This window comes from Haplochromis burtoni, unplaced genomic scaffold (assembly GCF_018398535.1).
Source record: "Haplochromis burtoni strain Fernald_Lab_line unplaced genomic scaffold, NCSU_Asbu1 Contig_49, whole genome shotgun sequence".
NCBI lineage: Eukaryota > Metazoa > Chordata > Actinopteri > Cichliformes > Cichlidae > Haplochromis > Haplochromis burtoni.
Genome location: NW_024582410.1, coordinates 847,826 through 863,081, shown reverse-complemented (window position 1 = coordinate 863,081; position 15,256 = coordinate 847,826). Strand labels below are relative to the sequence as shown.

Here is a 15,256-nt window from a genome sequence, read left to right as displayed (position 1 = left end):
GCTGTTTGTCGTCGTTACATTCCGAGGCTATTTTTGGCCTCTATTCACGGCACAGATTTGAAGTGATTCCCCATATTTTCTGCTAACATTCAAATTAAAAAAGACCTTGTAGCCTTATGTAGCCTTCTAACATTACACTTTTAGAGGCCAGTGCTAGCCGATTAGCTCGCTGGCCTCGCTTTCGACGAATTCACACAAACCCCTACTTGTAACAACACAAAAACTGTACCGACAGAGTGATACTCAAGGTAGAGTGTGTGAAAGGCGATTGAATGCATTCTTGGGGGGGTTTCTTCCCATGGCGAGGCTCCCTTGGCTACACGGTTGTCTCGCCGTCCAGAGAAAAAGCGCTATGAAAATGGCGACAGCGCCAGGGTGTTGTGGTAACATAATAGCAACGTTGTACCCTCCACACCCCTATCGACGGGGACTGACTGCAGCGCCGACGTACTCACTGAGGAGCAACTACACAACACATGCTGTTTATTTATTTTGTATTTAAGTTGGGCTTATAATAGCGTGAAAGAATCCGGATCATACATCGGCATCATTGCGCCTTTTGCCTTGCTGTGGTAATAATCGCTGGTGCTGTTTCCTGTTCCCAAAACGAATTACATAGCACCCCTGTAACGTGCGTCACTTCTTGGGCGATTTTCTTGAGTTTTAATGCTGGGGCACTATTGGATGTTACCACAGAAAATCCGACACTTTTGTTTGACATAGAAGGAGCATGTTGGTGTACTTTTCAAGTTTCAAAACGGTGCAAAAACGCAACGACATCAAAGGACATTAGATAGAAGACTTGCTCTTTTTGCCGCATCTCACCTGAGAACCCTAAACAATATTATGCAGTTTCTCCATCACCATAGTGGGTTTCATTTCCTCTTCATTCGCTTTAGTGTGACAGAAGTGCACCCAGTGTTCTAAGGGTCTGAATATGTTAGCTGTGATGGATAGAATTGTAAATTTAAATACATATGCGTGAATTTTCCCAGCTCAAACTGTTTAGGGGAAATTGTTCTGCATGTAGTTAAGCCTCAGAGAATGTTGCTTTGTATTTTCCTGTCATTGAGCGTGAGTAAATTAAGCCCTACATGTTTTGTTTTTTTCTTCTTCTAATAGTCTTAGTGATTCTCCTCTGGTAAGTGCAAGATGAGAGTCACAAGAGATAGCTGTGCTTTTGCACTTTATGTTCAGATGAAATCAGTTTTATTAGATGCTGTAAAATGCTGGGTATGTCTCAGTGTGGGAGTGATATTTATGTTTTCTCACATAATACAATACCATACAGTTGCACAACATTTAATGCCAAGTATTTGGTAGTAAGAAAAACATTGCCTGGATCGTGTCACATAGCAGTCTTGCAGACTGCCTCAGTACTCTCCCGTGTAACGGGATATGTTTTAAATTAACTGTAATACTAATATGTTTTGTGTATGCTTTGTTTTTTTTCATGTCAGACAACATAATTTTGCGCATTAGTTTTCTGGCGATTTCAAAATTAAAATGTGGAGGGAAACGAGTCAAAGCCAGTTTCCGGGATACTTTTTTGAGCTCATGGCACAGCTGTCCTTTCCTCTACTTTACCCTGTGGGAAAAACTCTGGCACTTTGTTCAGCTCAAATGCCTCTTCGAGACTCTTGCCAAGAAGCTTTGTTTGTCTTTTACCCTGATCATTTTGTTACGATGTGTAAAGTAGAACATCTTCCATGTCAGAGAAAGCATCAGGTCTTTCTTAATAAACTATCAACCCACTTTAAACCAGGGCGACAGTGACTTAAATTGAACAAATAAAGGACCATTCATATACTAAAGTATGAATCAAAACATAGTTAAAGGTTATAGTGAAAGTATTTACATGACAACATAAAAACCCCACCTAACTCAGCCTTTAAATGAGCCTACGCCAATTTTCTGTTATACCCCACTGCATAGGTCAGTGATGAAATGAGTTCAGTAGCAGTACATACCCACAGTTGTCATTCCTCAGAATAACGTTGCCTCTTATTGGATTTTTCGGCTGTGCATTGTTTTCCTTTTAGGGTCTTGCGGGTTGGATCAAAACGGCCATGTTGTATTTTGCCTGTGTGTGCACTTTTTATTGTTTTAAACCTTAATACAGACTTAAGTGTAAGGCCAGGAGGAATAATGTATGACCCAACCCCTCCAAACCGCTGGGAGTATACTATCTGATGCTGTAATGAACCCAGTTTGTCTCAAAATAAGATTAAGTGTTAAAAGATCTTCTCTGTGGAGGTGTTTTTACTACTAGATGAATTAGAAGGCACTATCATGGCTAATTAGTCTTTGCTACTTAATACACAAAATCCCAAGCCGCCTTGCTCGTTCTTGTAAAGGAGCAGAGGCCTCTATTCAAACACTCATCCTTGTCTTTTTTTTTCTTTTTTTGTGGTGTTCCCCTCTGTCCACAGAATATCAGACCAGCCAGTGTTAAATTCCCGATTGGCTCTGTGTGTGCCTGGTGGCCTTGTGCAGGAAAGTGTGTGTTTGTTTACTGTGTTAACAGAGATGGTGAGGTGAGGTGCCACTCTCCCTCTGCCATAGGGACAGAGTGCTCTGGCCGGGCAGCTTGGAGACATGGCAGTCTCAGGTGACGCACCTTTCCTCTCACCCTGACCCCCCAAGGCAGACTTGTGCCATCAAAAAGCCACACACTAAGTGGAAACCAGTTTAATTTTTCTCAGCATACTATGCAATAGAGAGAGAGAGAGAGATGGAGACAATAAAGAAACCAGACAAGTGTGCAGGATGTCTGTTGGTATATTGATGTATTGACAAGCCAGAAAGAAGAGCCCCTGTTGTTTTTGTGCCCTTCTTTTATCTCCAGACATTAATTCTCTGAAACAGTAGCACCTCTGTGTAGTAACTGTCTGTTCGCCATGTGGAGCTAAGCTGTGTAGCTGCTGCCTGGTCTCCAGAGATCTCACATGTGTAGTGCCCAAACACCAGAGACAAAGCTGCCTGGCTCAGGAGCCCAGCAGAGTCACATGGTATCCCAGCTGGGAGGAGAAGCCAGAGCTCAGGTGACCTGTTTTTGTGCCGCTAGCTCAGGCGTAACAGATCCCTCTTTAAACTAGCAAGCTGCCTCCCTGACAGGTGGCTTTAGGGCTAGAGCTACTGAGGCCACAGCCCCACTACACCTCCCCAACCTTCTCCTGTTGCTATGCCTGGGTTACAATAGCATTCATGGGTTGTGGAATAAAGAGGGGCCGTGTCATCGACGTTGGTGATGTAACAACACTGCGGTCCAAGCGTGAAATTGATCATCAAACACTGTTATAATGGGTCCTGAGTGGCTCTTGCTGTTCTTTTGCCCTGTAGATGTTGAGTAGCCGCTCCCCATTTTCTCTGCACACACACACAGCTCACATTTTAGTTAGCTATGAAGTGCATTCTCCAAATGCTGTAATTAGGAAGCAGCTGCATATGTGCTTGCATTTCAGTCTCTAATCATGATAGCTCTCCCAAGTCCAAGGGACAAAATGAATCCTATTGGCCCTCGCACTGTTAAAGAAACCCGGTGTAAATTAATAGAAAATAATCATGAAAGCACAACCTATTTGTTTGTGTTCATGAACACAATTTTTTCTTTTTTTTTTTCCTTTTGTCATTTAGCGTGACTTTCAAACTAATGTATTTTTACAGGAAGTATATTGAACTAGTGTATTTTTGCTCAGATGACTAATTTTTAGTGTTTAAATCTAGCAGAGGTTTTTGTAATGATGGTAATGTGTAACTTTGGTTTTCAATGTGAGCACTGAAAGTTTTAAACACCGTCACCACCAACCCTTCTGGCTTCCAAATGCTGACTTTTTTCACCCTTGAAAAGTAGAAAATATTATTTTCTACTTTATGAGCAGATATGAGAATGGTCGATTTCATAAACCTACTAGTACATCAGTTTTACTTTTCAGATGTTTAAAGAGACTTGTCATTGACCATACATAGCCATACATTACTCTGACTCTGGAAGCAGCAGTGAGAGGGAGATGGAGAGATTGTGCCCCCAGGGATCTCCTGTACAGGACATTACTCAGACTACAGGAGGGCTGTCCCAGCTTTGCTGCCATACGGGCTCAAGCTCGCTGTCTGAACTTACACGCCGCTTGCTGCTACACTGCTCTCCCCTTTTAGTCAGTTATTTACTAGTTCTCATTTAGGGTACCTGAAAACAGCTGCATAAATACCTTCTCCTCATTGCCTGACATTTAAACGGACTGTTCCTAACAGTCTAATGAGCCTTTGGTTTTCATGCGTACCAATACATTTCCTATTGTTGCAGCAAAAAGTGCTTGTGTGAATGCTCACATCCATATCCCCTGCTGTATTGATGTATGACTTCACCTTCAGCGCTCGAGTGCAAAGGGAGTGTTGCTGGCAGCCATGCGCACACTGATTTATGAAGAAAAAGGCAGATCTCGTGTGTCTCCCGGTGGGTACGGGGGGGGGAGAATCCATTTGGGTCATGCTTCCTGTTACATGAGTGTATGTGTAGGGAGTTTGTTTTATCCGTTTTCCGAGCTGAGTCATTGCAGCCAGCTATGAGGATGGTGTGAAGTCACATCTGCTTGGCAGAGAGGGCCCTGGGATTTAGTTGGAATCCCTCATTTTCCTCTTGCTCCTCCCACTTCAGGAAAAACATGATCTGCTGCGAAAACGAGAATAAAGATGCTGTTGCACATAGAGCAGTGGTGATAAACTGAGGAGAGAGAAAAGCTGCTCTCTGTGGTAGTATCATTTGAATACGATGGTGATGGTATGGGTTTTCCCTTGCTGACTTCAGTGCAGCTCTGTCTTAAAAGGGTAGCAATCCCCCCCCCCCCCCCCCACACACACACACACACACACAATGACGTGACTGTGTCCCCTCGCTGAGGGAGGGAAGGAGGAGAAAGGAGAGACTGGGTTTACGCTCTGTGCTCCACTCCGCCACCCAGAGTCCACCCAGGTCGAGGCTGTGCAGCATCACTGTCAGACATACCCCAAGTACACCTCCCCCACCCCACGCCCTCTAAGCCTTTGGTAATTTTCTTTTCTTTTTTTCGTTCGTTTGTTCGTTCTTGTTTTTTTTGTTTTTTTTTAAAGCTCTCAGCGGGATGAGCAAATCTATTCAGTGAGCACATTTGGAGAACTGAGACACCAAGAAAATGTAAACCACTTCCACGCTGCGGTTTCTTCTACTATTACCCACTTTTTGCCATATTTCTTTTTCACGTTTGTCTGCTCGCCCTCCCCTGTGCACGTTCCTCGCTTTTCCCTCCCCACTCTCCATGTGTTTCCATAACAGCAGAGTATTTAGCCAAAGGTGGCTTTAAATGGTCTCTCCTGGCACTCGTGTAATTGGGAGCTGTGTCTGCGACACTCCCCTTTCCCTCAGCTCTGCGTTACTGTCTCAGGTTTATTTAGGAAGTGCACAGAGGAGGGAGAGAAATCCGCTTGGGCGGGGTGACTGGGCTCAGGAAAGGGGGGGGGTGTCTTTTCTCTCTCTTTGGCTGCATTTCTCCAGGGTGATGGACGGCCCTTCTAAAGGAAGTAGGAGGAGCAGGCAGAGGCAGTCACAGTGAAACGCCGATTTACTGAGGAATGTTGCTGTACTGCTGTACTGTACTTGTTTGTTTGGTTTTTTTTTTTTTGTCCCGCTGTTCTTTGTCAGTGTTTAGTGTGTCTGGCTGCAGCACAGTGCACACATGTGTGCATGCTACTCTTAAAGCCTCCTTGTAGAGGTATTTTTGAAAGGACAAAGTGAGAGATTATCTGTTTATATGAGTGGAAGGGGGCTAAATGTCTGCATTCCTTAGTAGTGACAGCAAGATTCATTGCACCAAGTGGAGGCAAACATGGTGGAAGAGAGAACAAATGACTTGCTTTAGAGGGAAGCTATTTTACCCATGCTAAAACATACTGGGCCTCTCTGATAATACGGGGGGGGGATCTGTCATTTCTGTGTTTTTTGGCAAACTGCCCTATTCTTGTTGAAAGAAAGTGTTTTGGTTACATCAGCGTCTATCATGAAATGCCCCTGCCTGTGATACAGTTGTCCTGTTTAACCCAGTCGGTGCACAAAGAATCGGGAGAGGATTTAGAAGGTGATCCCAGACTTGGCCGACACGCACACTCACAGGGGTCTTCTTCCTTCTATTAATTAGGCCTGGAGCTGACAGCTGTCATGTCTGTGAGGCTCTCACCAGTCCTCCTGGCTTAAACAGTGCCTTTGGGTGAATTGGTACCTGAAATTACTACCATCATCACGGCTGTGGAGTCTACTTTAAAAAGCTCCTGGTGTACATGTGCCTCAGTGTGAAAAATTTGAGGGTTTCCTTGATATATGCTGTGTTGTTTGAGGGGGGAGAGGGGCGGGGGCTTTTGGGAAATAAAAGCTTTCCTGGAAAGTCGTCCTGTATATGTGCAGACCTGCAGTGCTCCAGAAGGATTTAATGATCTTACCTCACAAAACCTCACAAACCCACACAGGCATGCAGAGACAGGTTTTCTTGAGAGAGTGTGTTTTTGCTTGCTAAATGTGTGAATACATGACATGTTCTGTAAACCTTCCCCCAAACGAAAACCTTAGCCATGATCCGAGCCTTTGTTTGGGCCCCAGAGTGCATAAGCAGGCTGAAGGTGTGACCTCCAGCCTATTTTGTCTCAGCATCTGTCCCTCCCACTAATCCCGCTTATCAACAGAGCTCTGTATCAGGGGCAGCCACACTGACACATATGCTCCCGTCTGGATTCAAGTTCCATACAAATGCATTTTAATATTCCCATGTACGCTATTTCCAGAAAAATCCTTAGTCCAGCCAGTCTCCTGCACTACATACACCTGCCTGACACCTAACAGTTAAATTATTGATTCTCAACCTGGGGAGCTTTTTCAATGTCCGTTAAAAGATTATAACCTAAACTTTTCTACTGTGTAGGTGTGTGGACATGCAAATACAGTACACTACAGTTTTTAGATTTATTTAAAACGGAGCACTTCTATTCAGTCAAAAGGGGGTGGGGGGAATGGCCTTTATGTTGCATTTTTCTCCCTCCTTTCATGGCGGTTGACTGCTATGTGTTCTCTTGCTCCCCTTTGTGGGAGCTTTCTTGCAGTGCAGCCCTTTCCTGCATGCATGGCGGAGAGTGTGCAGAGGTCGCTTTAGCGCAGTTCACTCAGCAGCAGCAGTTGGTGGCGGCTCAGGCTTCACCTTACAGAAACATTCCCCTCTCGCTTTTCATCAGCCACTAACCTGAGCTCGGTAACCCTGTCAGGGGGGAAATTCCTGGCAAACACTTCCCTGTGAAAAACGTTGCTCATCTGAAAGTGTGAATCATACATTTACATGTGTTGGAAATACCCCATTTTCACTATGAATTGTGATTTCAGGTTTGGTAGATCATGCAGTTTTCCTGTGTTTAAACTCACTTTCACTTTACTAATAAATTGTCTCTTTTTTCTTTCTTTTTTTTTTTCCTTTTTTTTTTTTTTTTGTCCCCCTTCTATATTCAGGCCTTGTGGATGCACTTAGATGTCTGCAATGAGTGCTGTGGCTGGCATGCCTCAGTGTTTTGGACTCCCTTTCTCTGGACTCAGTAGGACAAGAACTGATCAGCAGAGAACGTCATGAGCATAGTCATCCCAGTAGGGGTGGACACTGCAGACACCTCATACCTGGACATGGCTGCTGGCTCAGAGTGAGTAACACCAGGCCTCTACTGTGCACATTTTTATGCCCCCTCACTTCCTCTTATTCACTGTTGTGTACCATCTTTCGTTGTGTTGTATCACCAAAATGTCATTCTCAGTTTTGCTCTCCTTTCTTTCATCTTACACCCCTCCTCTGTGTCGTATATAGTTTTATTTGAGCACGTCTGTCGCCTTCTCCTTTTCAGGGGCCCCAACATGCCCTCCGTAATAACTGAAGCCGCTGTTAAAAAAAAAACAAAAAAAAAAAAAAACACTTTTTCCAGACAGATCTCTTCTCGTATATTTACAAAGCTACTGTTAATGGGACAGGAATTTCAGGAAGCAGGGCCCCTCTAGTGTGCGCTCTAATGGACTGTTCAGTGTTGTCATTGATTCCTGTAGATGTTCACATTGTTGAGCAGTTAACTACATCTACCATGTGAATCTGCACTGTATGTGTGCAGTCTGTTTATAAAGCTGACTGTGTGAAGTATACAGAGGCACCACGTATGATTTTTTTTTTTTTCCCCCCTCCTCCTTTTCCCTGATCCTTGTCTAATGCTGTAAGCTTGACGTTTGCACATGTGTGCACTGCATTCAGTCAGTGAAGCAGAAATGGTGCATGGAGCCATGGCAACAAGCCTCCTATCGCCCCTCCTCTCGGTTTCCTTATAGTCTTGTCAAGGACACTGCCGCGGCGTTTTGTGGTCAAATAAATGAAGCAAGAGGTTTGCGTACGACTAAAGAATAACACACGTCATCTGCTTATGCAGGGGATCCTGTCTCTTTAAAAACAAGGGAGAGCCCTCCCCTCCCTGCTGCTACCACTGCCGCCTTCATCAGAGCTGTTACCCAGACAGCATGTGTTGCCATGGTTTTTACCCCTCACTCCCCTCCCTTCCTCTTTCCTCTCTGCACTGCGCAGGGCCTGTTGCCATGGACACTGCCCTGAGTGACAGGTGGTCCTTGCATAGATATGGTGTCTCTCCCCCAACACCAGCCAGCTACCCCCCACCCCCTGAGTGCTGCTGTCACCGGGGCTACGAGTAAGCCCCTCGCCTTCACTCTCTCCCTTGTTCTTTGTCCGTCAGTGCTCTGTGTCCGACTGCCTGCTGCAGATTTATTCAAAGGCTGATAACAAGCTTGAAAGGGGCTTCCACCTGCTGCTGTGCAGGTCCTGTCTGGACCAGAGGCACAGCATAGTTGGGCTCACACTGCTCTGTAGAGATGTCAGGAACATGTTTGACATAAAAGATGGATGCAGGCACTGTGCTGTCAACCACTAGATTCTGAAACCTCGAGCTGAGTATTTTTGCCAGACGTGATGAGAGGGGTGGCTCCAACTACGAAACCATACTCTTATTGGCCTAATGACTTGTGACCGACAGTTAATTAGCCAAAAAGTGTCGTCTGGATAATCATCCTTTCCTATTCACTTCAGTATGACCTGAAACTTGCAACTGAGCCCATAAACTGGTTAGGAAAGTGTTTACTGAGGGCACAGAGTGCTTACTGCAACTAGAAGTCTTTATGCACCCACAGGAATCACCCCCTAATGGCTATTAAAGAATTTAAACCCTTTTGATTTATTTTAACCTACCTCAGGTCATAATTTATATCAAATCAAGTGAGCAGTAGCATTATTTTTGCCAAGGATTCTTAAATCTTTACCGCACAAATTCTTAAATTTAATCTGTGAGATAATTGGTGTAACCAAAATCAGAATTGCTCTAAATCATGCCTTGAAATGACCACCCAAATAAGTGCCCAGATGCGTTTCAAGATGGCTGCCAAGCGGCAAGACTTCTGGAAGGACTTTGGCTACGTTCCTTATTTTATATTCAGCCTCTGCTACTCGCCCGAGAAACGGCGTCACGTCTTTTCCACGTCCTCCCTCAAATCTGCAGCAGTGTCACCAGCTGTTGGCCAATGCAGTGTGTGCATGCATTTGTGTGTGTGTGTGTGTGTGTGTGTGTGTCCACGCTGACACACACAGAGCCCAGCGCACGCATACACGCTGCTGACAGAATACGTAGTGTTGCCATGGTAGCAAGCAGGAGCTCTTTAGGAGTGAAGGCGTTGCCGGTGGCGTTTCGGGGGCTGCTCTCTTTCCTCTCCCTGCTGTTGAGCTCTCTCATGTTCACTCTGCTTGTCCACTCTGCCTCTTCACAGTCTCGCACCAGATGTTCATCTTCTAAATGATATTGTCTCTCCATGCTTTTATTTATTTTACACTTGTGGCGTTCTTTTAGGCAAAACTAGAAAATGGCTAACTGCCACCTTTAAGTTAAACTTTGTTACAAAAATTCTCTCCTCATTCCACCCTCTTTCATCTGTTCTTGTGCGCAGGCAGGCAGTCACGGATTATTGGACTGTATATCTGCAGTCCTCCCACTACATATATGCACACAGTGCCTGTAATTCAGCGGCGTCAAACTTGTTTTTGTTTGCAGGCTACATAAAAGCTTATTGGTTTTTAAAAAAAAAAAAAAAAAAAAGCTTTTCGTTTCTTTTAGTTTACAGAATTAGATTCATATATCTAATAACTTATCCAGTTAAACACCTGAATGGAAAAACCTGAGGTGACTTAAGATAAATGGCAAATCAGTTACAGAGAAGAACATATAATGGAAAATTGAAAAACCAGGTACTTTTCTGGTACTCAATTGAACACACTTTTTCTGTTACCTTATCTATTACTTATTTTGACAGGTAATTTATCTATTACCTGTCTCTCTTCAACCTGTACGACATGCCGTGGGGGATGGTTTTGGTCAGGAAGAAGGTTTTCAAACCCTCTGTCCTGGATGAAATTAACAGTTCTAATTTTCATGACATAACCCATTTTTAAGAAATAAAAACTGAAAAGTCCAAAAGGTATTCCCTACTTACTTTCAGTTTTGTTCAAGAGTAAATGTATGAATAATACAAACCCACCAATTATGCGCATACAGAAACAAACACACACACAAACATGCTTCCTTCCTTCCCACAGAACAGGCTCGCTCACTTGTTTGCCTTGTTTGTCATTATCTTGATATTTTTTTCCCCTCCCAGACTAATTTGTAACACCTGTGTCTCTCTTCAACCTGTTAAAAAAAAAAAAATCCTTCTTTCCTCCTCTGAGTGATACACACCCACATCTCTTTATTATAAAGTGTAGACTTTGATCTGGTTAATCATTGATGGAAGAAAGTTTGTGAACCAACTGCACCCAGGTATATATGTTCTGTCTTTCTGCAAACCTAATCTGTGGCAGTTAATCTGTTGTGTACGCATACACACCCCTCTTACACTGGGCCCGCCTCCGTACTTGAAGCATGCACTTTACGTTTTCACTTTGACAGTGAATAGTTGAGTGGCAGTACACACAGGAAGTGCTGCACAGTGCTCTTTCGGCATGCAAAAGGAGCAATAGGGCTGAGAAAGGCTCCCACAGGTACCGTATCACCAGCTTGCCTTGGGGACTCGCTGTTTAAAGGGAACTTTAAGGGGTGTTTTTAAGTACTTGTTCAAGCTATATAATTATTCACTGTATCTCCTAATTGCCTTGGCTCTTTCTAGTGTGCTTTTTAACCTGCGTGCGAGCTTCAAAATAACGTGGTTATAGAGTCAGTCTCACATGGCCTGGTCAGGGTGCTCATTGTCTTTGCTGCTAAAATAGCTCCATATGAGGCAGTTCTTTATGCTTGTTGAGCGTCTTTATTGTATTTTGCCTAGATATTTTTGTAGCTTGGAGAGAGCAGAGTAAAAAACTTTGTCTTTATGACCTTTGAGCAGTTTTCTACATCTTGCTCTGGGAAGAGTTGAATCAAATGTGTTTTCACATGACTGAGCCATTCACTCATGTGGATATCGAGCTGAAACAAATAGCTGCGGCACCATAGCTTAAACAGTCCGTATCTCAAATGCATCTTGTTTATCCAGTATGTTGCACTGGTATTTCTCTCTTCCTCTTCTTCTTCCCTCTCTTTTTTTCTTTTCTTTTCCCCTCTTTCATACTGGACCGTCTTGTCTCATGTCATCCGTTTTGCCAGTTCCACTTCCCTCTTCCACAGAGCAACTGAAGAACAGATTAATCATGTCATAATAAGGGTGGGTTGGTCCTAAACGGTCAAACAGGCTCTCTCTTCACCACTGAACGTGGCAGAAAAGTGGATCGACTGGTTTGGTAGGAACGAACTTGTGCAAGTGTGTGTGTTTTGTGTGAGTGACGGATAGCATGTGTTTTCTGATGATTGTCTGACTTACAGATGTGGGTTCAGGGATTAAAACGTCAGTTATGTGGGGCTCTCAGGCCTGACGAGCCCGGATAAGGTGACATTATAGCACACACTGTGGTGGTACATTTTTTTTTAAATTTTTTTTTTTTAGTGGCCTTCCTCTGGCAGCTGTAACCTCTGTGTCACCACCAGTAGCTACCCAGATGCAGACACATCCTTAAGACTGTTGTAAGGAAACTGTCCTTGAATTACTTTGCTTTTCAGCTCTTAACCAAATTTTTGTTTGTGTTTCTGTCTTAAAGACCAGAGTCGGTGGAGGCCAGCCCTGTGGTGGTGGAAAAGTCGAGCTACCCACACCAGATTTACAGTAGCAGTTCGCACCATTCCCACAGTTACATAGGCCTGCCTTATGCTGTAAGCACACACACACACACCTCTTTCCTCACCTTCCTCAAACTTATACAGATAACCTGCAAACCTTGAGCTGGAGAATTACAGTGAACAAGGAAAATATTGCTTTCAGTACATGCTTTCATGCTGTTTCTTATACAACACAAGCATTAATGAGTGTAAACGCTTCTTTAAAAAAAAAAAAAAAAAAAATCATTGTCAGTCAAACGAACACAAATAATGGCAGCAGCTGCCAAGATAAAAACAGACTAAAGAAAGGTGGTCATGTTAGATCACTGATGCAGCAGTGTTTGGGTTTAAAGGCAGCACAACATGCTTGTCCCGAGGATTTAAGAAACCCAGAAAACAGACCAATATTAACTGCTTCCTTGTCATAAGGCATCAGAGGAAGGAGGACATGGCAGGCTGTTTGGATATTAGGGGGAAAATGCAATTATAACACATAAACCTCAGTCTTTTTCAGTCACTGAGTGAAACTGATTTGCTGTTGGTTAATTGACATTCTTAATCTTTTTAGGATATTTAAAATAGTACATAGAACTTTGTTCATTGTTTGGTCATTAAATGATCTATAGATGCTATAAAATGGAAACTGTGAAACAACTAAGTCAGGGCCTTAAAACCTTTGCTTTGGACCTTACTAAACCTGTTGCTAACACATCTTGGCCTAAAAAAGACTAAACATTTAATTTGCTAAGTAGTGTGTTGGTTGTAGAGGTAATTTTCTGTTGCCAGTGATAGTGCATGCCCATTGTGGCAACGTTGTTTTGTAAACTAAACTATTTTGATAAGCAACGTTTACCTATATCACATGAAAGGTACATTTTCAATTGTTCTCTCAGGACCACAACTATGGGGCGCGGCCCCCACCTACACCGCCAGCCTCCCCACCCCCCTCCATGTTGATCCGACAAGGAGAGGGGGGGCTGTTTGTTCCAGGGGGCCAGGACGAAGCGTCCAGGGGCACCACACTCAGCACCTCAGAGGATGGCAGCTACGGGGCTGACATCACCCGTTGCATCTGTGGCTTCACCCATGACGATGGCTACATGATCTGTTGTGACAAGTGCAGGTGAGACACAAGTAGTCACAAGCTTTGACTAGTATTGACTCAGGCCTCTTTCATCTAGCTGCCTGTTTTTTGTTCCTTGTGTTCACTAGATCAGTTTTCTGTAACTTCATGTGGTTAATGGGAACGAAAATGTGACTTGAAGGTTTATTAAAACTCCTTAACGTTTCCCTTTAGTGCCTGGCAGCACATAGACTGCATGGGCATTGACAGACAGAACATTCCTGAGACCTACCTGTGTGAACGCTGCCAACCTCGACACCTCGATAGAGAGAGGGCCGTCCTGCTGCAGACCCGTAAAAGAGAGTCTTTATCTGGTAAGGGAACACATTTATAAAGCTCCCAACATTTCCCATTACCCTTGTACTTTTTTTTTTTTTTAATTTCTGTTGACAAAAATCTCAATGCAGTTGCAGTAATTCACAAAAAGAAAACCTAGAGAAACTAGATTATTTTGAGAGCTGAACTATGAGGCGTTAGAAGCAAGAACCCACAGATAGATGTTTCAGTTCTGCTTTTACTGGCTTCCTTGCTGCAGTAAATGGCCAGCTCATTACAGAGTAAAGCAGGTTGTAAGCTGTGTCAGGGTGCAGCCTCCTCCCCCTGCAGGACAGCCAGATATAATTCTGCCTGAGAGCAGGATGTACTGACACCTGCAGGTCAAGCAGAAAACTGCAATTTAGTTTGTGATGTAGCAAGCCTTGTCTTCCATTAGTATGACACGATTAGCTTTTGTTTTGCCCGAAGCAGGTGTAGCTTTTTATATCTTTGTGTGTGTCACTTTCTTTGTTCCCTGCCTGACTCCTAATAACTCGCTTGCTCATTCAGACGGGGACACCAGTGCTACAGAGAGTGGAGATGAGGTTCCGCTAGAGCTCTACTCCACCTTCCAGCACACGCCTACCACCATCACCCTCACCACTGGACGCCTTGGCAATAAGCAATCTGATAAAAAGCGCAAAAAGAGTGGTGAAAAAGAGCCTCCAGCGTCCTCTGCTCGAGCTAAAAAGGTCAACGTTTACTCATTCACTTACAAAATTAATATTTTACAAACACCTGTTTGGAATGCCGATTAACCTCACACTTTTAATTTATTTAATTACCTTAAAGGCCTTTCGAGAGGGGTCCAGAAAATCCTCTAGAGTAAAGGTAAACTTACAGAACACTCTCACGTCCACCATTTCTAGAATCCAGAATGCTCCTGTTAAATCTGAGCTGTGAGTCACATTTGTACTGTTTTTCTCAGGGTGCAGCTCCCGAACAGGAGCCAACAGAGCACCCGTCTCTGTGGGAGAACAAGATCAAAACGTGGATGGAGCGTTACGAGGAGGCCAGCAGTAATCAGTACACTGAGGATGTTCAGGTCCTGTTGCGTGTTAAAGAACAAGGCGACGGCAAGAGTCTGGCATACAACACGCACCCAGCCTCTTTCAAACCCCCTGTAGAGGTACAAATATACACACTGAGTGAATCTCCACTGGTAACACAAATATGATAACACCCAAAAACATTGCTTGTCTCTAGCAGTCTGCAGCACTAGCTTTCCCTCTTGGGGTTCACATGTAATTCAAGATGTTTGTTTATGTCAGGCGGTTTGTGTCTCCCAGAGTCAAGTTCAGAAGAACAAGAAGATCCTCAAGGCGGTGCGAGACTTGGCCCCAGACTCCCTCATCATTGAGTACAGGGGCAAGTTCATGCTTCGACAGCAGTTTGAGGCCAACGGATACTTCTTCAAGAGGTTAGGAAGCTTGTCACGAGTCAAAAGGGTTTTCCCTCTTGGATTTGTCTCAATCTAAATTGAGTGCAACTTCGTTTTTAGTGCAGGTCAAATAAATTAACTCTTAATGTAATGGCAGATGA

At 43.9% G+C, this 15,256-nt stretch overlaps 1 protein-coding gene across 7 annotated transcripts in view; it reads left to right on the top strand.

The window, feature by feature from the left end:
• The window catches only part of kmt2e (lysine (K)-specific methyltransferase 2E), a 28,316-nt gene that overhangs the window by 2,258 nt on the left and 10,802 nt on the right, over nucleotides 1–15,256 (top strand). For 4 of the 7 annotated variants that reach the window (XM_005923562.3, XM_005923567.3, XM_005923565.3 and 1 more), the window contains exons 2-9: nucleotides 7,517–7,701; nucleotides 12,219–12,330; nucleotides 13,170–13,399; nucleotides 13,574–13,713; nucleotides 14,225–14,406; nucleotides 14,507–14,545; nucleotides 14,643–14,843; nucleotides 14,986–15,134. In XM_005923562.3, coding sequence (XP_005923624.1) covers nucleotides 7,631–7,701; nucleotides 12,219–12,330; nucleotides 13,170–13,399; nucleotides 13,574–13,713; nucleotides 14,225–14,406; nucleotides 14,507–14,545; nucleotides 14,643–14,843; nucleotides 14,986–15,134 — 1,124 coding nt within the window. In that variant the 5' untranslated portion in view covers nucleotides 7,517–7,630. The other 3 variants (XM_005923564.3, XM_005923566.3, XM_042220470.1) reach the window with 2 other exon arrangements.